We start from the raw sequence: 22,554 nt of genomic DNA, 5'->3' as shown, positions 1-22,554 counted from the left end.
TTTCTCTGAACATGTTACAAGTAGAAATTGTGTCTGAGAGTTTAATTAATAATGTTTTTCTATAGCCAAACTTTCTTGTGCCAAATAAGCTATGTGTTTTTAGGTTAATGATTTATAACAATATCGACACACATTCACCTAAAGGATTATTAGGAACACCTGTACAATTTCTCATTAATGCACTTATCTAATTAACCAATCACATGGCAGTTGATTCAATGCATTTAGGGGTGTGGTCCTGGTCAAGACAATCTCCTGAACTCCAAACTGAATGTCAGAATGGGAAAGAAAGGTGATTTAAACAATTTTAAGCGTGGCATGGTTGTTTGTGTCGGACGGGCCGGTCTGTGTATTTCACAATCTGCTCAGTTACTGGGTTTTTACTCACAACAATTTCTAGTGTTTACAAAGAATGGTGTGAAAAGGGAAAAACATCCAGTATGTGGCAGTCCTGTGGGTGAAAATGCCTTGTTGATGCTAGAGGTCAGAGGAGAATGGGCCGACTGATTCAAGCTGATAGAAGAGCAACTTTGACTGAAATAACCACTCGTTACAACCGAGGTCTGCAGCAAAGCATTTGTGAATCCACAACACGCACAACCTTGAGGCGGATGGGCTACAACAGCAGAAGACCCCACCGGGTACCACTCATCTCCACTACAAATAGGAAAAAGAGGCTACAATTTGCACGAGCTCACCAAAATTGGACAGTTGAAGACTGGAAAAATGTTGCCTGGTCTGATGAGTCTCGATTTCTGTTGAGACATTAAGATGGTAGAATCAGAATTTGGCGTAAACAGAATAAGGTTATGGATCTATCATGCCTTGTTACCACTGTGCATGCGGGTAGTGGTGGTGTAATGGTGTGGGGGATGATTTCTTGGCACACTTTGCCAATTGGGCAACGTTTAAATGCCACAGCCTACCTGAGCATTGTTTCTGACCATGTTCATCCCTTTATGACCACCATGTACCCATCCTCTGATGGCTACTTACTGCTGGATAATACACCATGTCACAAAGCTTGAATCATTTCAAATTGGTTTCTTAAACATGACAATGAGTTTACTGTACTAAAATGGCCCCCACGGTCACCAGATCTCAACCCAATAGAGCATCTTTGGGATTTGGTGGAATGGGAGCTTTTTGCCCTGGATGTGCATCCCACAAATCTCCATCAACTGCAAAATGCTATCCTATCAATATGGGCCAACATTTCTAAAGAATGCTTTCTGCACCTTGTTGAATTAATGTCACATAGAATTAAAGCAGTTCTGAAGGCGAAAGGGGGTTAAACACCGTATTAGTATGGTGTTCCTAAAAATCTTTTAGGTGAGTGTATATATATATATATGTGTATATACACTATATATATAAATATATTTAAAGTGTGTTGGAGATTAAAAAGATGAAGAGGATCTAACTCACTTGCTACTATTTCTAATTTTTTCTGTGCAATTTTCATTAAATGTACGCTAATTTCATTGTTTCTCTCTTGACAGATGTCAGAATGATACAGAAGATGCTTGCACTCCAAATCCCTGTCTCAACGGTTTTGACTGTTCAATGGCAGAGAACCTGATCCACTGTGAGCGCACCACTTCTCCTCAGTACTTCTATGTGGAGATTGCAGAGATCTGTGCAGGCATACTGGGGCTCATCCTTGTCGTTGTGGGCTTTGTGTGTCTTCGAAAATGGTACATCAGCCATAAGAAGCACAAGTCAGGCTGTGTGCAGGATTCCAATGGTTACTTTGCAACTATGCCCAAAAGCATGGTGAAAGCAAAGGAGATCAGCTCTCCTGTGGAGATCAGCACCCTGATTGGCTCCGGAAGCGATCTGGAGAATAGTCCCTTCCGTTCACTGAAACCTCGCAGCCAGCGGGAGCTCGGTCCTCAGGTAGGACCTCGCTCGCATCGGGTTCAAGGTCCCGTGATTTGCAGCGTGGCCCCCAATCTACCTCCTCCGCCCTCTTCCTGCTCTGATAACGATTCGATTAGAAAAAACACCTGGGAGCACGACTATGAAGGTAAGAAGTTTTATTTTTGAAGCTTCAGTAATTTGGAATTTGTTGATGGATGTGAAGAGGGCAGATAAGAAAGTGGGAGGACAAATACTGTGGCTGAGTACACTTGTGTAGGTGATTGAAAAGCATGCGCAGGCCATATTTCATTAAACTTCTACTTAAAATATGGTCAAATAACTGTAACACATTTATTATTGTGATCTCAAGGACAGTTTATCCCTAACAGTCGAGCAATATAATAATATTTGAGAAGGTACAAATGAATATACACAGTAAAAGTAAGGTAATGCACAAATGTGACCCTGGACCACAAAACATGGTCATTTTTTTCATACATTTTGAGATTCATCACAATGAAAGCTAAATAAATAAGCTTTGTTGGGATAGGACAATATTTGGCTGATAGACAACTATTTGAAAATCTGGAATTTGATGGTGAAAAAACTCAAAATATTGAGAAAATCACCTTTAAAGTTGTCCATATGAAGTCCTTAGCAACACATATTACTAATAATAATTACATTTTTATAAACTCATGGTAGGAAATTTACAAAATACCTTTATGGAACATGATCTTTACTTAATATCCTAATTTTTTGGAACAAAATCACTCATTTTGACCCATACAATGGCTATTGGTACAAATATACCCGTGCAACTTATGAATGGTTTTGTGGTCCAGGGTCAAAAATATAAATTTTTACTAGTTGTTCAGTCACCCAAATAAGTAATTAAATAGTCTGGGGGTCAGTATTTACCTTATCAAAATGATTTGCCACATTCTGTGATGGTTTTATACTTTATTAGGGCTGGGAATCGATTCAGATGTTCCAGTTAGATTCGATTTCGATTCACAATCATATCGGTTCAATTTCGAGTCTCGATTCGATTTCGATTCTCTGGATAAATTTTATACTTGATTTTCGATTCAACTCAATGTATATAGATTATATAGAGTTTTATATTATATTATATTATATTATATTATATTATATTATATTATATTATATTATATTCGAATATTATATTATATTATATTATATTCGAATATTATATTATATTATATTATATTCGAATATTATATTATATTATATTCGAATATTATATTATATTATATTCGAATATTATATTATATTATATTATATTATATTATATTATATTATATTATATTATATTATATTATATTAGTATATTATATTATATTATATTTTATTATATTATATTATATTATATTATAATAAAGACTGAATGAATAACAGGCTCGCCTCTCGCTCATAACATCGCACAAAGTACAGTACAGTCTCATTTGTACGTATTTGTACGATTTGATTTCACCCCATTGACGTTGGGTTTAAGGGGACGTTGGGTTTAATTTATGCTTTTTCCTCAAAATTGTATGTTTTGTATGATTCACCTTTACAAATTAAGCCCTTGGCACAGTATAGTCTGTTTTTATGCATACGTGAGCATACACACACAGTTAAACGCACATCTTTGCAAAGCATAGTTTCAAATTTGCCAGCACACGTACTTTATGCGCACACTCTTATGATGACGAAAATTGCGCCATGCGCTTTGTATGGGGACCTTTGGACTACGCTTCTGCCTTTAGCCACCTCATTAAATATTTTGAGATGAGTAACAAGTCGGTCCCAGCACATCAAGACACTAATCCATCTAAATTCTCATTTACAGTGTATCCAGCAGATCCTGACTACTACGGCCGACCTTCCGTTCAAGAATTCCCACAGTTTGACATCGTGGAAAGCACCTACTCAAACGCTCCTACCGAACCCCGCAGAAACTCTCGTTTCGGAGGCTTCCCTTTTCCTCTTGAGCGTGTCGATCGCCGCGCTCCATTGCCCCCCTGTTACAGCAACCAGAACTTAGATGACTTCCTAGGGCCGGATGGGTTGCCACTGCCCAGCCCTCAGTGCCCTAATGAGTACACTGCCATAAGCTACTACCCTACCCAGCACACTCGAAGCATGGACAACGTTTCCAACAGCTACAAAAGGCTCAGTGTGCGCTTGAGTGTGGCCCAACCTTCCTATGCGGATAGCGGTGGATCCAATCGGGCTGGATCTGCTCAAAGGACATCTCGCAATTATGCCGGCTCAGATATGGTAGAAAGTGACTATGGCAGCTGTGAAGAGGTCATGTTTTAGGCAGCCAATCGTGAAGACTGCAGTGGCATTAAAGTCTTGCATTGTTGGAGTTTGAACGCGAAAGGTCATTTCTTACACATAGTATATGAAGCTCAATGGCTGAAGGCCACACAAGCACTAAGACTATCAGTATTAATAGTCGTTTTCAGGGGAAAAAACGAATAAATGTGTGTAAAATCTAAATATTATTACTATTTTACATTCCTGTAGATAAATTGCATGACCTTAAACATGTCTACGGTGTGATTAAAAAGTGTCGAAAGATTATGCACCCTCAATTATACAACTTTAATCGCACCCTGTCCTGTTAATTTAGAAAATCTATATATAATCCCATTTGTTTAAATTAAATGACTGTTTGTTGTGTGGCATGTCATTATTAGATTGGACACAAACTGTTGCACAAATTATTTTTTTATGTTAACAAACTGTTGTGCATCCCTTGTGCTCCCGACAACCACCATGCAAGAATATTTGTATACTTTCCCAAGATGCATTTTACTGATGCAGTGTATCAAGAGACATATTTTCCAACAATAGAAAGCTGTATAGGAGAAAGCATTGATTTGTGAGAATAGACTGAAGCAGAGGCTGGTTCTTTGCTAAATAATAAATACGCAATGTGAAATTACATGGATGTTTATGAAATATATGTCCCCTATTATCATAGATGTTTGATAGATGTCAGTAGTAGATGGAGAAATGTTTGTCAACTTAAAGTACTTTTAGCTGAATGTGTCCAAATTGCAGTACTTGGTGAATAGCAGTGATGCTGTAATTTTAAATGTGAACTTGACACTATAAACTTCTGATGCAGCAGACGTTATGCAGTTTTTAGTGATCAAAGGCAAACCAATTCAAGCCATGAGAAATCCTGATGTAGCTTTTTAATGCTACTTGTCAAACTTTTATAGTGCTTACTAAATGAAAAAGATAAAAAAATACTTTGCAAGTATGAAATAAAATCTGCTGATAAGACATGAACTGATTCAAACTCATTGTTTGAACAATACGCTGTATTTTATATTTTACAAAGATTTTGATTTGTATTCATATCAGTGACGGAGGTCGTATGGGTATTTTGCTTTTATTTCAAATGTAATGAATGGGAATTTTTATATGTTATTAAGTAAATGCTACTGACACATGTGATTTATTTCAAATTTGTGACTGCACATTGATTTTTGCCATCTCATTTTATTGCATGTGGTCGGTGAAACTTCTCCCTTGTTTGCTACTTCATTGTAGTGTTTAGTCTGTAGTCTTTCAAAATGACAGTACAGTGTTGATGTAAATATGAATGGCAGCTGTTGTAAGTATTTGTGAATATGAACAGTTGTTTGTAAAGTGGGTGTGGTTGTGACATATGTTGCGAATGTACCTTTTTGTATTTAGAAAGTTCAATGCTGGCTGAACCCCATGCTTTTTTAAATGAGTTCCTCTGTGAGAGAATTTATGTTGGCTGCCATTTCTCATCTCTATAGAAAATATGAAAAAAATATGTTTATCGAAAATAAAATTGTTTACTATACAAAATGTGTATAACCTGTGTTTTAAAAATAAAAATATGTTGGTGACATTTTTTTTTAGTAGAACAATAAAGAAGATATTTTGCAGAAACCGCAGTGCTCTGTGATTCAAATAATGCAAGTAACAGCATATCAAATACAAAAATAATCCCCACTGCTTCTGGTAGCATACTGCTGACATCTTGTAAAGCAAAATGATCGTTTTTTTGTGACAATTTTTGCTGTTTGCAGTAACTTACTGTAGATTTAAATGTATGTTATGGCAACAGTTTGTTTAAAGTTAAATGAACATTAAACATTAAAAAGTCTTTATCTTTACATAATAAAACTAAAATAACATCCTCATGCTAAGCATTCTGGGAATCAAAAAAGAGAAAATTTTCTGGTTCCCAGAATGCTTTGCATGAGGCTGTTATTTTATTATTTTATTCTGTAAAGACAAAGAGTTCATGTTTATAGTTCATATAACTTTGAACAAACTGTTGCCAGTAAATAACATCTTAATCTACAGTAGGTTACTGGCAAACAGCTGCATAACCACAGCAAATTTTTAACCAGGCTTTGAACCAGATTTTTTCCCCCAATTGGTTTGTTCCGACCAGAAACAGTATTTTAACGTTTTCGGTTCCACCCTAAAATTGACGTTCATGAACCGGTAAGAACAAAAAAAATAAAGTTCCCGAACTGATTAATAACGTTCCATGTCAGCTGTTGGATATACAAATAAGTAGGCTGAACATTAGGACAATAAACTTAATTATTAGTTTACATAATTTTCCTTAAGTCTCTATCTTGTCATCAAACATTAAAAAAGGCTACATTATGTAAGTGGCATAACTGTAATTCTGACATGCCTATACATTCAGCGTTTCTGTTTTTTGTTTTCGTTCTGTGAACCGGTTCAAAGCTTTGTTTTTAACAAGCTCAAAAAAAGTATGTTCTATATAATACGAATGTGTGTAGTACAAATAAAGTTCGGACGTACTACACGTACATTTGGCATGTTGTCCTTTTTATTTGCCCTACCAGTGTCAGTTGCTTTTTGTCATCTCCATTCACAAATCCTCTTCCGTGGCCTCATGGGATAGTAAAGTGACCACCGAATGCACACTTTACAATCCAGCCAGACAAAATAGGTCATCCAGGTACTTTTCACTTACTATTTTATGAGTTCTGTAAATTCAAACATACTTCTTTTGTCACATATTGTTTTAAACTTACTATAGTAAGAAGGTGCAATTTTGAATGCAGCCATTGAGACCAACGTGCCACCATATTACAGTACTATACCGTTTCAAACAGTCAAGGCATGCAGTGGCCCTTTAAAAATTATTTATATTTAGAAACAGTGAGAAATTTGCATTAGGTGATCTGATTTACACAAAACATTTTTAAGCAGGACATAAAATGTGCAAAGTATGTAAGGAATAATTGACGAAGGGCCATTAAATTATTTTAAAATGATGCACAACCAAGGTGGTAACGCACCTTACACCGCTCCATTATTACCTTATTTGAAAGAGTCATGAATAATAAAGTCGAGCTCTGCTCTGATTGGCTGTTTCACACAGCAGTTCCTTCAGTAGCTCTTAGTGTGTGTAAACAGACCTTGTGTTTGAGCCTGTATCAGACCAAGATACAGATTTTAGAATAAAATATAAATGGACGTTTCTATGGACCTGCAAAATGTAACTGTAACATAAATAAAAGAACTTCCGCCTAAACGCTAGCATATAACATTAACAAGCATGTAGTGCTAACTCAGCAGTCACAATTTTGTATTTAGCATTGAAACAACATTGTAATTAATTTATTGTGTAATTTGATGATGGGGCATATATTAAAACAATGTGATGTCACAGTCTGTGTTATGTTAAGATTGGCATGTTTTCCAGCAGTCTTTTGCATTCAAGGTTAACATAAGGAGGAAACAAGTGTTTGAGGCTCACAATATGTCATATATGTACAGAACTCCTATTATTCATTTTATTTATAATTCTATTATGTTTATGTAAATACAGTTTTACATTATAGGGCACTTTTAATACTTTTGACAGGTCAGGTGTGCGTTTATACAAAAATAATGCATACCTGTGGAACATTTCTCAACCAATCAGAATAAAGCATTCAACATCCCCGTTGTATAAATAACATATAGGAAGTAACCTTGTAGGCATTCACTTGTTGAGAAAGCTGCATCGGCTGTTCCCATGACTTCTTGATATTAAAGTAACAAACCGAGTGACAGATTAAGTATGATTTAGTGCAGAAGCAGACCAGAGGCTCAGCTAATCACCATGGGTCACCTCAAACCCTGACGCACTCGACTGCAACCCAACTGTCTGTAATCAGCACTGCCACTGAGCATTACCCCTCTGTCATTCAAAATTCATTTGAACCAACACCCCTCCCCTCACACATACACAAGCATGGCAGGGTGAGCATAGAGTCATCATTTAAAGTGATGCAAGCGCCCTCTTAATCTCCATGTGACAGTGTTGTCTTGCGGGTAAACCCCTTCACATCTGGATTGTTAAACACCGGCTGGAGCACACGGCACAATGTTTTGCATCGTAATGCTGTGCACACAGCAAGGTCTGGTTATTAATGTGATCCTCTGACATTTTTGGGGGCAGCAAATCGGGGGCAGCAGTGCTTTCAGGTTAATGCATTTTTAAAAGAGGAGAGATGTATGACCTCACAACTCACATGCAAATACCAATGCCCTCAAAAATTTATATCATACATTGTTAATTTTTATCAAATGTGACACTTATTTGCCACTTGATATATAATGTATATCCATAATACTTGGTTCTATAATATATATTGATGAATTATCCCAAATCAACATAATCACTGCTTTTTAATGCCAATAATGCAAATCCGTTCTGAATGAATGATTACAAATTGTATGTTAGCAAAAGTTAGCATAGTCTGTCATAAGCATCAATAAATCTGACAAGAAGCACAGATAGTTGACAGATCAGATGATGGGGCAGCAGGAGAAATCTAACACACTACTGACAGCTTATTAGGGATTTTGTGCAATAAATGTCCATATTTCTCAAAACAGGTCACATGACTTCCGGTTTTGGTCTTTTGCATGTGTTTCATTAAAAACTTAGATGTTTGACTCAAGATGCCCTAAAAGAAAGATCAGTTTTATTTTTGCTCTTCTAAATTTCGATACTGAAATAGAATAAATGCAACACATAAAATAGGTTAGCTGAATACGTTAAACGTTTATAGATATTGCCAGTTCATACTGCTGTTATAATTTTCTTCGACATCCGGAAGCGATGAGACCTGTTTTCCGGTTTGTCATGTGACGTTCGCCAAAAAGCCTATTATGGGCCAAAAACCCAAACTCCACAGCTGGTGTCCAATCATTTCTGAAAAAAATCTCATTTCACTGGTCAGGGATCATCCTGCTGGAATAGAAAAGAACAAATAAACAAGTAAAAACTCATTTCTGGATTTTCTTTACATTGGAAAGGTGCACACACAAAAAAGCGAATGATGGATAATGTGAGATGTGAATGAGACAACCATAAGCATGAGGTTCAAAGAGATCATGGGGTGCTGAATGTGTTTTTTTGATGAATGAATTGATGTCAGAGGTCTTCTGAGATGTTTCAGGCATCCGATGAATGAATGTTAATAGAACAGACTACCATCACACATGGTAAACTATCTATAGTTTAGTGTATACTTAGTTTATAGACAGCACATTCATTATGAAAGAAACCTCTAAACAAAATCAAAAACTATATTTAATAGGAAAACATATTTTTTGTGAGATCCTATAATACTTCCATTATTCAATTATGTGACTAGATTTCACATCTTGAACCTGCAGAGCTGGTGGTTTAGGATGCGCACCTGCTCACATGTCAGTGTGATAGAGTCATCAGGTGCCTCACATGACCAGCTCGAGCATCCTCAGCATCAGCATCCAGCTTCACACGGATGAAAGTCAATTCAGCGCACACGCTCATATAAATCCATTTCTGGCAGCGAAGGCAAACGGATCTCCATCTGGATTCCCGAGCACAAAAGAACTATAAAGTCGAAATATTTTGGACACAGCACTATGAATGTAGATGGGTGAATGCACACAACTGTATTTTAGAGGCACGTGCATCAGATTTATGAATGGGCGTCTCTTAATCCAGAGCACATCAGAAGTTACCGACCAAAGGTACGCGCTGGAAAATGTCCGTCCGCTCGCCAAACACAACTGCTACAAACGAAGTATTATTTTCATTTAATCCTAATGCGTCGTTGTGGCAGCTGGAAACTCTTTGCGTTTTGATTGAACTGGGCGATACATCCTTACAATTAACAAGAAGTGTCGTAACTATAAAACATCGCGATATTGACATTAGAGCTATCTAAATGTCGTCCTTTCATTGTCAAAATTTCTACTTAAATGACTCGTATTTACGGTGCGCGTCAGTGTTTTACGCGCACAGCAGCCGTTCTCTTTTTGAATGAACCCACTACTCCACAGATGCGCGCGCACCGGAGGACAGTACTCCTCACCGCTGTCCCGTGATGATAAATTGAGGATGGTGGATGGAACGGATGCCTTTTTGAGGAACATTTCTACCGGAAACCAGGACAGCAAGTATCTCTCTTTCCCCTGGGTGGTGACTTTACTCTCCAGCGTGCTCATCACCACCATTATAGTTGATGTACTGGGCAACCTGTTGGTCATTGTGTCAGTCTTCAGAAACCGAAAACTCAGGAAGGCAGGTAAATACATCTCTATAAATACATCATGCTTGATTATAAATGATTATTTATTCATGAATTTATTTTATTTTATTATTACACTTTGTGAGCCAGATGTGAGCAAGTGTGCCTGATAATCCTATCACATGGAAGCATGCACGGATGAGGATGCTGTATTGCATCTATGCAACACTGTCAGCTTTAATTTTGTATGAGTCTTCTGACCACTGGTCTTATCTGACAAAGCACAACTTGACCTTTAAGTTTAGTGATTTAGTTATAAAGTGGCTATAAGGTTCAATAATAACATTTTAAAAAAGCTTTTAATGAGCATAGGGACATAATATACACTTTTCTTTTTGAGATCAGCCTCATCTTTTGCATGACATACACTTAACAAGTGCTTGAAACTAAGTTATCATCTTGCATGTAAAAACAAACAAACAAGTTGTGCAACCTGGTTACACTTTATTTTGATAGTCCACTTTAGACATTCAACTAACTACAAATAACTTAGCAACTACATGTCAACTAACTTTCAATAATTTGCAACTATACGTCAACTAACTGTCATTAGAGTATTAGTAGACTGTAAGGGTTGGGGTTAGGGAAGAGGTTTGGGTTAGTGGAATAAGTTGACATGCACCTGCAGAGATACTTATAGACAGTTGAATGTCTGTTGAGATATCATCACAATAAAGTGTTAGTAGATATTAAGCAGACAGTCTACTAATTCTCTAAAGATTGGTAGTTAATAAGTAGTTGCAAAGTAACTTATAATTAGTAAAATGTCTAAAGTGGACTATCGAAATAAAGTGTTACCTGCAACCTTAATGTAAAGCAACATATAATTTGTTATTAACTGAATTATTATTATTGTGCAAGCATTATATTACAAAAGAGACTCTTACCTGATGTGTTTATTCAATTTTGTTAATTATACTTCTATTATTCACTAATAAAGAAAGTGATATGTTTAGTTTTTTAGAAAGAACTTGTTCAACCCATTCAAACAATGCCACAATGAAGTCATTACGAAGCCATTTTTAATGTAGATGCTCACAATGCTGGCAGAGAAACAGGTTTACAGTATGATCTTTTGATGCACTCAATAATCAATACTTACAGCTCTATGCTTAGCTGTAATATGTGTGTATGTGTGTGTTTTATTTACTTTTACACTTTACATGTATCCAAATCATTATGTATAAAGAAAGGTGCTTAAAAGGTTCTTTTTATATAAAAAAAACCCTACAGTCAAAAATGATTCTTTGAAGGCATCATAAAGCACTTGTATTGTTAAGAGTGTCATGTAGGTCACATTATAGAAATTAGGTATATAAAATATGGGTAACAAATTACTGACCCACATGTTGTTAAACCTGTATGATTATTATTTATTTTTTATCAAAAAAAAGATAAATAATAACCACTCAGTTAATGGTACCCATTGACTTCCACAGTAGGAAAATCAAATTCAGTGGAAGTCAGTGGGTAACGTTGACTGTGTGCTTACCAACATTTATCAAAATCTCTTCTTTTGTGTTCAGCAGAATAAGGGAACTCATATAGGTTCAATACAACGTGAGGGTGAGTAAATGATGTTCTGGTTGTCATTGTTAATCGTTTGATTCACTAAGTAGAGAATAAATAGGTAGTAAATAGAATAAATAGGTAAAAATGTGACTGGTCCCTGTACCTCTTCAAGGGACACAGAAAATTATTGCAAGAGCCCCGCAGACTTGGTTGGGTTAACACTGTTGGATGTGAGACGTGCGTTCAGTAATTTAAAGAATTCAATTCATTGCCTCCAGTCACTGGGGTGGATGCAAAAGTCAATACAGCACTTGTTTTAATGGAGCATCTGGCATTAGGCTTGTTGTGTGTAAAGCGCATTTAAATGGATGAAATTCAAAGTAGCTATTTTTAAACAATAGTGTGAACAAATTTGTTGGTGAAATAAAACAACACGCCACTTAAAGACTTAAAGATTTTACCACAGTTAGGCAGGTTTTGACCCTAGTAAAATCTCTCAAATGGCTAATTGTTTTGATAAAAGTTGGCAAAAGCAACATATTAAAATAATGTTTAATAAAAATCATAAACATTTGCTGTTGCATATACAACATAACAACTGGGAGTTTTTAGCTCATCAATGTGCTCACATCAAACTACTGTACTAAATCCTCTTTTAATGTTGATCTTAAAAGGTCAATCGAGTCTTAATGTCTGTACCAATTTGTTAATTTAATAAGCCATTGACTACATGAGTTGGGTTACACTTTATTTTGATAGTCCATTTTAGACATTAACTATAAATAACTTTGCAACTATATGTCAATTCACTTTAGAGTATTTGTAGACTGTAATGGTTAGTAGAATAAGTTGACATACACCTGCAAAAATACTTATAGACAGGTGAATGTCTGTTGAGGGATCGTCACAATAAAGGGTTAACAGATATTAAGCAGACTGTCTACTAATACTATAAAGATTGGTAGTTGATATTTGCTAATAGTTATTAAACTGTCTAAAGTGGTCTATTTAAATAAAGTGTTACCATGAGTGGTTACTGTGAACATCATAATAAATGCATTGCTCAAACATTACAAAATCCAATTATTTGGTGTAGGTCATTGCTATGAACTCCTAGGATTTTTGTAAACATCATTTGATAATAATATTTACAGCCCACGAGAGATCTTTGTGAGTCATATCAAGCATATCTATTTGTTTTGGGCTTATCAGACACAGAATGAGTCTGGCATTTATGTAAAATGAGAACAATGATTACATGAACATGAAAAGCATTAATTTCAAATACACCACAAAAATGGAAATAGTTGATGGCAACGATCAAGACCTTCAACTGGTAATAGGGGTGATTTGTATCACAATAAACTGTTATTAAGTGATTCATTCCAACCTTTAGTCTTCATTGCAATAATTTGGTTTAAAAGGAGTTCAGCCTAAAACATGTTTTATGCTAGTACACTGTAAAAAATACTTTCAACTTACTATTATTTAACTTGACTAGAGATGAGTTGTTATAACTACAGGTGAGTTGTTATAACTTATAAAATTAAGTTGACTTTTCTCAACTATATTTTACAAGTTGTGACAACTCATCTCTATTGACTTGTAAATCTGAGTTGATTTAACAAAAATTTTTTTAGGCAGCAAAGTATTTTTTTACAGTGTTAAAGCAACACTATGTAGTTTACAGTGTTAAAGCAACACTATGTAGTTTTTTTACCTTTAAATAATGTCTCTAAAATTATTTCAGTGCTAGAACAACTTTTAACTGGACAAATTGTGCTGTTGCTGCAACCTGAGCAACCTCCTAGCTGCTACAAGCACACTCTGAAAGTGGCAGTGGAGGGTAGGAAACACAGCCCCGCCCCTCCCCCTGCCTGCAGAAGAGTGTCTGATACCAGGCACTGTTGCGCTTTTCAACCACATGGGGGAGCTGTAAGTCATTTTTACATGGAAACTACAAAGTGTTGCTTTAAAGCAAACACTTAACCACGCAAGCTCAATTTTTCTGTATTTTTGTTTTGAAATGTGTCAAGAGAAAGTCACAAAACACTGCAATTCATAATGCAATTCATAAAAAAAAGCAATTTATAATGCAATTCATAAAAACACTGCAATTCATAATGCATAATGAACTTAAGCACTTAATTATTTTCTTATCTTCAAATGAAGTCTCTGTATAAAATATTTTCAATATTCTTCTTTTCTTTCCAGGCAATGCCTTTGTGGTGAGTTTGGCAGTAGCAGATCTGGTAGTAGCCATCTATCCGTACCCACTAGTGTTAAGTGCAATCTTCCATGACCGCTGGATTGCCGGTGATATTCACTGTCAAATCAGCGGCTTCCTAATGGGCCTCAGTGTTATTGGCTCTATTTTCAACATCACAGGTATTGCAGTCAACCGTTACTGTTACATCTGCCACAGCCTTAAATACGACAAGCTCTTTTCCAACAAGAATACAGCATGTTACGTCATCTTGGTCTGGATGCTGACTATCCTGGCAATCGTCCCAAACTGGTTCGTGGAGTCCCTGCAGTACGACCCACGAGTCTACTCGTGCACCTTCGCCCAATCGGTGAGCTCGCTCTACACTATCACGGTAGTGGTGGTACACTTCATTGTGCCCATCGGTATCGTCACATACTGCTACCTGCGCATCTGGATCCTTGTCATAGAGGTTCGCAAACGGGTCAAGCCCGACAGTCGGCCCAAGATCAAACCTCAGGACTTCCGAAACTTTCTCACCATGTTTGTGGTGTTCGTGCTGTTTGCCGTCTGCTGGGCTCCTCTGAACTTCATAGGCTTGGCGGTGGCCATCCACCCCGGACTGGGTCAAGCCATACCGGAGTGGCTCTTCACAGCCAGTTATTTCATGGCATACTTTAACAGCTGTCTAAATGGCGTGATATATGGAGTGTTAAACAACAACTTTAGAAAAGAGTATAAAAGGATTGTACTTGCAATTTTCAAGTTTCACTGTTAAAAGTTTTTTCGAGGAGACAACCACTGTGTCTTTCATAAACTGGCGAAGACTAAATTATACTTCACTTTTACGCGTATGTTAGGGTCAATGTACAGTGCATGTGAGACAAATTTTCTCATCAGTATAATACATGCACTGCCAGATTTTTGTAACCGTGAATACTTTGTACGTGCAAGTACAGGAGTATGTAAGCCAGCAAGAGTTTGGTTCCAAAATGCAATAAATCCAGTTTGGGTAAAAATGTGTTTTCTATACCAAGGAAGTGACATGATGAATACCACTATCTGTTACAAACTTTCACATAGCATCTTTGGGTTATAATAACATTAAAAATTCAAATTCATAATTTGATTTTCAAAGATTTATTATAAAAACAGATGCAAAATGCAATTAATCCATGACAAGTATTTTTTTTTCAAAATGCCATAAATCATTGCTGAACTTTTTTGACAGCGATCAGCTGTAAAATGTTTAGGTTCTGCTTGATTTTTGTTTGTTTAGTTTATCAATGCCATCAAAATTACTATTTTGTTTTTGTTTGTTTGTTGATCACGAAGTACAAAGTAGATGAGGAAAGGATTTTGTGTGTAGGCTATTTAAAGCGCCACCATTAATGTTTACAATGCGTGGAATGGTGCGTTGTCATTGGCTGAGTGGATTTATGGCATTCTGCAGAGGAGGAGGAGTGGTGTTTGTCGTGGTTTGGAAAAAAGGGAGAAAAGATGACAGAATAACACGGCGGATATCGTATTTTGCATAAAATTAAGAATTTACTTTTCAATACTGACCTGATACAATACTGATTTGGTCTGTAACTATAAAAAAAGACGTTTATCGCGTTATGGAACCAAACTCTTCAAGTATATCAGTTTGTCGAAATGCACGTGTCGAACACTGCGTATGAGTCAAAGGAATATACTTGTGCAGGTACATGTAAAAAAAAACCTCTTAATGGTGCATCTATTGTCATCAGAATGTTATTTTATAACTTTAAAATTTTGTTATATCAAATATTGACATCTTTTGAGTCACTGTCACTGTATACAGCATACAGCAGCTAAATTTGCACAAAAGTATATGTTTGTTCATTTGATGAAATCTTAAGTTTTTTTTATTAAATTTTGTTACAATATTTAAAGTATTAATCTCTTTTCACTAGTTCGCCTGCGCATTCACGTCTTAATGATTAATGGTAAACGAACTTGGCTTGCTGTCCTCGAAGGGAGCTCTGTACCTGAGCTCTGAACCTTCAGAGAGAGCGAACCTGAGGCTGGGGCTCGAGCCCCAAGTTCAACCCCCTGCAAAAGAAAGACAGAGTGAAGGAGGAGATGGGGAGGAGGAGGGATGGCGGAAAAAATTGCAGCTGGATGCGGAGGCCTGAAGGCTGCCTTATATACGCCCATGATGATGATGATTGACAGGCCTGAATGTTTAGGCTCCTCCCGAACCTACGTTTAGAACTACATAAATCTTAAAATCTGTTTCTGGAAGATATATGAGGTTAATGGTTATAATTAACACTTGCATCTACATTCCACTTATAACTAACACATAAATTTGACTTATGACACATATTTATTTGTTTAGTACAGATATCTAATAAATGAATTATATATAGAACATTTTATTGAGAATATTATAATTTTGATAGATTTTATTTGTGAGCATCATTAATTGAAATGTATCACCTGTATTACAGTATCTGACCTCAGTTTCACAGAAGATTGTATGATTTACTCTAAGATATGAGTATCAATGTTTTACACATTTACACAGAAATGATGCTGCAGAGAGACTTGTTGATGAAAACTTGTTAAAGCCTGTTTTGTATCATACTTTTCATACAATTTCAATGTTAAGTGCACAAGGAATATTGTGTTTTGCTTTATATAATTTGTGCGCTCCAGTTTCATGTTTCACACACATTTTTGTGTGTTTTATGTGTAAGTACAGTATTTGGAAATTGAAATGTGCAATGCTATGTTATTTAAAGTTCCCCACTCAGCACTTTTCCTCAAAAAGATCAAAGATTTATTTAACAATCATATTTTTATATGTAAACATTCTTATAACTTGACCGGGAATTTGAATGCTGCTTTCATTTACAATATCATGTTTTATAGTAATAAGACTTATTAAACATTAATCATCACTGTATTTAACTTTGTCAGAAAATGTGTGAAATATTCACTCCAATGTGGGAGGAGAGAAAATGTTGTACTTTTAAAAAGTATAAAGAAATCTTTTTGACATGGCGTTGTTTTTATGGATTAACAACAAAGGTACATGTTTGACATGTGTTTGACAATGTTTATAAAACTACAATAAATACAAGTCAACACACATTACTGCAAAACTAACACTTGCTTGGGGCAATTCTCTTCATGGTCTGTTGCCGGTTATCATCCATTCAGAGCAGGTTCAGCAATAAAAAACTATCTCTGACTGGAAGCTTTGTGGGTCACTGAGGACAAATAGCTTGTTTTTGATGCCTCGGGGTTTGAAAGTAAAACACAGACACACCACACCTATGCTGAAGATGGCACAGAGTCCAAATCACAGTAAAAGTACTTCTGATTTTTATCCGAGAAAAAAATGTGTCTGCTGCACCCATCTCTTCAGATAGGCTTGTTCCAGACTCAATACAGTACAAGTAAAGCTTTGTCGACAAGACAACATCAGGATGTGAAGTTATTTAACTGTTGAAAACTCTTTCAACTTGTATGGGTCTGAAAAAAAAATCAAGCAAACTACTTTATATGCAAAAAGTCTTTAGTATTAAATAAACCTTAAAAATGTTTAAAGTAGGCCTACTTAAAAAATACTTAACTGCAGTAATTTGATAAAAGTTTTAATTCAAAACACTAAAAGGAGACATTTCACAAGACTTGTTTAATACAGTATCCATGTGAAGTTTTAGCTCAAAATACCATATAGATCATTTATTATAACATGTTAAATTTGCCATTTTGTAGGTGTGCGCTAAAATGTGCCATTTTGGTTGTGTCCTTTATATGCAAATGACCTGATCTCTGCACTAAATGGCAGTGCCGTGGTTGGATAGTGCAGATTAAGGGGCCGTATTATCCCCTTTTGACATCACAAGGGGAGTCAAATTTCAATTACCTATTTTTTCACATACTTGCAGAGAATAGTTTACCAAAACAAAGTTAAAGGGTTGATCTTTATCACATTTTCTAGGTTGATAGAAGCAATGGGGAATCTGACTAAATCAGAATCAGATTTTCATGATATGTTCCCTTTAAAGGAAAACACCACAGTTTTTCAATATTTTACCTCAACTTAAACAAATTAAAACATATCTATTTTGTCACTGTGTGAACTTTGTACAGCACGTCGTGAATGTGTTAGCATTTAGCCTAGCCCCATTTATTCCTTAGGATCCAAACAGGGATGAATTTAGAAGCCACCAAACACTTCCATGTTTTCCCTATTAAAAGACTCTTACATGAGTAGTTACACGAGTAAGTATGATGGCACAAAGTAAAACTTGGCAATTTTTAAGTGGATAAAAAATTTAATTGAATGGCGGAAGAGCACTTAGATGGCAGCACTTCGACCTCAGTAACATCATCACTCCTGAATACTCCCCCTCTCGCTCAAACTTCCGTCAATATTACTGCGCCGAAGTCGAAGTGCTGCAAACTAAGTGCTCTTCCGCCATTCCGTGTTTTCCTTCAAGTACAGTGATACTGGTATTAAGTATACTTTTTTAAGTGAACTAAGGTACTACTTAAGAAGAACTATACATTTTAATTTTTTATATTTGTAGTTTATAACTTTTACACTATTATTTAACACAAAATAATATGTACTAAAAATGTATTTAAGTATATTTTAGTAATACCCTTACAATAGAAGTCTATGAGGCAAGACATTGGTCATTCATAATGTGTAACAATAAGACTTGTGACATTATCATCACACACTTGACATCCTTGTACAGTTTCTGCACTGTACACTGTAAAAAAATGCAGCATGAAGTTAAAACAACTTGGTTTTGCAAATCAATTAAACCTATTATACTTTTTGACATGTGATAGATTGACATAATTAAATATTTAATTTAATTTAATTTGTTGATTTGACATCATTCTTACAGTGTAGTTTGTTTGTGACCGGTCCATGACAGCCGTGGGTTCTGTGCCTGAACATTAGATTCAGGTAAATTGCAAATCTGTTTTTGTGCCTTCTGTCAGGATCTAAACTTATGCTCTGTCTGTTTATTTTTTAAATATTTTATTTTGTTTAATATAATTATGAGTTCATGTTCTTCAGCTGTTTTCACTTATTACCCTCTTTAGTTCCTCTCAATCCCCTGTGGTTATTGTGATTCCTGACTATTATAGGTGTTACAATAGATTAAATCGCTTATTAGCATCTGTCTGTGTGTATAAGACTAAAACTGGTAAGCTGTGGGGCTTTTGCAAAATCAAAACACAATGTTTAATAGATATTGACTTTGACATTACTATAATCACTCTGAAACACCTATACACCATACACAAAGATATTGTTTATTTTTTAAAAGTGAGTCACTTTTACTTGAGTCCTGATACTTGCTCATACAGTATAGACTGGTACACTTAGTTGCGTAAAAACATGAATGAAAGTTGCATCTGGAACTACTGAATAGAATGTGGCAATAGAAAAAATCATTTTTCTTTAGTCCAGTCTATATTTTTACTTAAAAATAATGACAGTGTACCATACCAATTTTCTTTTGAACGGTTCCAGTACAAAACACTGTTATTACAATCTTTGACAGAGTACCTACTGCAGATGTTACCCTTGAACATCCCAACTCAAAGGCATCAAACTTAAACATCCCGTTCTTCCTGTTTTTTTTGAAGCTTTGATTGTGTTTACAGCGCTCAATATAACATGTGTTCATGTTTCACGTGTAAAAAAACGTGGTATTTCTCACACAATTTACTTACTAGTTATTTAACATGAGTGTAAAGTCATGATGCTTATTGAAGTACGGATAAAATCTGCCATTTATTTTCCTGAGTAAGGAGTGTAAATATGCCATTTCTATTTCATATCAGGATTAAAAGCATAACTATGCATGAAATTGCTCTACACAGATACCTGCTGTGTGTGACTTTCTACCACTTAAAGGGATAGTGCACTAAAAAATTTAAATTCTGTCATCATTCTCAGTTTGTTACAAACCTGTCATAATTTCTTACAGAAAATATCTGTAATAAAGCACCATTGACTTCCAAAGTAAAAAAAAATACTAGTATGGAAGTCAATAAAGGTCGATAGTAAAGTTGTCCTTAACCCATCTAATGTGACTAGCAAAAGTCTTTGAAGGGTGTCATGTCATTGTCCACGTGCGCAAACAACGACTGGCTCTTTTAATTGGAAGGCAGGAATTCCTTTGCTAGACCATTGCAGTCTCCCCCATTCATAGCAATAGCAGTGATGCATCTTGGATAAGGCAAAACCTTAGCACTAAAATGCCCTTCAACATAAAAATATGAATGAACTTCTGGCACTTACAAACACACTTAAAAACGCCCAGGCACGATATCCATTCTTTAATTATTCCAAAGAGCATGTACCAATTCTTATAAGACTACATGTAAGTTAACAACAGGTTGTTTGAATTTTTATGTTTGGAATTTAATAAATGTGTACAAATATGATCACAAATCTGGGCTGCATTTCCCAAAACCTCAATGCTACGTTCTTCTTGAGTTATACCTTAAGCTGTACCCTATGGTTAATACGTGTTTACTAAATGTCTTAGTTAAAGGCGGGGTGCACGATCTCTAAAAGCCAATGTTGACATTTAAAATCACCTAAACAGAAACGCCCCTACCCCAATAGAATCTGGACTTCTTTTGATAGACCCGCCCCACACATACGCAACCCAGGCAGTGATGTCGGTTAGTAGACACGCCCCTTACTGCTGATTGGTTACAAGTGTGTTTTGGTACTCTGCCCGACTCCAAAGCGTTTTCCAAACACGTGCACCCAACCTTTAAGTATACATTCTGTAAGTCATATGTTCATAATGTTACCTAATCACTGTTAGCAGTTCACTTTGCTAGTAGCCACCACTGTGAAAAAAATCTTTTTAACATTTCAGTCTTTCTATACAAATATAATCCTGATACTACAGGTTCACAATACACCATGTTTGGTCAAAGGCAAGTGAAGGCATACTGTGGGTAAAGGGTGATGCATTATACGTTTGAGCATGAGGTTGCGGTTTGCACACTTATTTCAAAATTATATTGAATTATTTTTACAAGATAGTCCTAATAAATGAATACATTTCAACTTTATCTGAAGTGCTTCTACCACTATCTCACATAACATAGCGAACTATTAATATCAACCAATTCATCACCACCGCAATGGACAGCACCTGGTAATGTTGTACTTAAGAAAGTAAACCTTAATCAACCTCCTAAGGTACAGTTAGGGGAACACGCTTAGAAAAGGTATAAATGCATTTAAGGTAAACCTTTAGGAGTGGATTAGTTTAAGCCAGGACTAGGCCTTAGTTTAATTATGAAATATAATTAGTTTTAACAAACTAAAAACATTACTTGTGTGCATTTTGAGGCAAAACAAAGGGCACTGATGTTTTTTAAGATATGTCGGTGCAAGTTGTATTCAGTTTGGACAGCTCTTACATTTATTTTCGTCTAGGACTAGTCTAATCCCTGTCTGGGAAACTGCTCCCAAGAGTCTTTAATCATAGCGTGCCAAGTGACAACATTATTGGGAAAAGCAGCCCTGGTCTTTTAGATGAATCTGTCCCTGACATATCATGTCTGTATAGTGTAAAACTTTAAAATGTGTGAAATATGCTGATTAAAATCAGCAAGGATAGACAAACAACTTACAGTACATGTACAGTACACACGTCAAATAACACCTATTACACTGAAATGCTGAATCTGAGTGCAATTCGAAAATACAGAAAATTTACAACAAATACAAAAAAGATTCCCAAAAAAATGTGGCACCATTAACAATATATACAGCAAGTTCACACATAAAAAAAAAACAAATTCAAGTACCACAGTCATAAGTGTGTTTAACAACAGAATCAGTGTTGAATTAAAAACTACACACTACTGTTTCTATAAAGTTAAACTGTTTGTTGTGGTAAAGATCATGAGCATATTTAAAAACTAGAGGGGACAAAATGTATACTGTACATTTAAATGAGATCATACCTGTATATAGAGACTGTTAGTGGATATCAGTGTGCATCTTGTGTTTGGTTTAAAAACATAAATCATCCTGTAGTTGTATATAAAATGCATTTCCACAAAATAATAATAAAAACAAAAATACCCAATAAATCCAAAAATAAAATAAACCATGAGGTCTATAATATGCAGAGGTAAAACTTGTTTCTCAAGAATCTGCTGAGATGGTAAACAAAAAACTAACATACACAGATTTTTCTGCTAAGATTGTAAGACCTAAAAGGGACACTCCACTTTTTAAAAAAATATGCTCATTTTCCAGCTCCAATCAAATGTTAGAGTTAAACATTTGATTTTTACAGTTTTAGA

General features: G+C 35.6%; 2 protein-coding genes across 2 annotated transcripts in view; both read left to right on the top strand.

The window, feature by feature from the left end:
* Window positions 1-5,771, top strand: part of fat2 (FAT atypical cadherin 2) — a 44,687-nt gene extending 38,916 nt beyond the window's left edge. Inside the window, exons 23-24 of the mRNA XM_065266530.2 lie at window positions 1,503-2,029; window positions 3,722-5,771. Of these exons, the coding sequence (XP_065122602.1) occupies window positions 1,503-2,029; window positions 3,722-4,194 (1,000 nt within the window). The 3' untranslated portion in view covers window positions 4,195-5,771. The remainder of the gene's footprint in view (window positions 1-1,502; window positions 2,030-3,721) is intronic.
* A 4,502-nt stretch (window positions 5,772-10,273) lies between these two features.
* mtnr1al (melatonin receptor type 1A like) lies at window positions 10,274-15,148 on the top strand. The gene is made up of 2 exons (XM_065266515.2): window positions 10,274-10,484; window positions 14,214-15,148. Exons 1-2 carry the CDS (start codon window positions 10,298-10,300, stop codon window positions 14,981-14,983), a joined length of 957 nt encoding a protein of 318 aa, XP_065122587.1. The 5' UTR covers window positions 10,274-10,297; the 3' UTR covers window positions 14,984-15,148.
* The last annotated feature ends 7,406 nt before the right edge of the window (window positions 15,149-22,554 follow it).

The sequence above is a fragment of the Paramisgurnus dabryanus genome, chromosome 16 (assembly GCF_030506205.2).
Source record: "Paramisgurnus dabryanus chromosome 16, PD_genome_1.1, whole genome shotgun sequence".
In the NCBI taxonomy this organism is placed as follows: Eukaryota; Metazoa; Chordata; class Actinopteri; order Cypriniformes; family Cobitidae; genus Paramisgurnus; species Paramisgurnus dabryanus.
The sequence above is the reverse complement of the archived record's forward strand: the minus strand, read 5'-3'. Positions and strand labels throughout refer to the sequence as shown.

What these genes read in the sequence shown, in the direction of transcription:
- mtnr1al (XM_065266515.2), top strand. Translation starts at nt 10,298, where the DNA reads ATGGTGGATGGAACGGATGCCTTTTTGAGGAACATTTCTACCGGAAAC. An exon ending in CCGAAAACTCAGGAAGGCAG is followed by an intron (nt 10,485 to 14,213) that starts GTAAATACATCT and finishes TTTTCTTTCCAG; the next exon opens with GCAATGCCTTTGTGGTGAGT.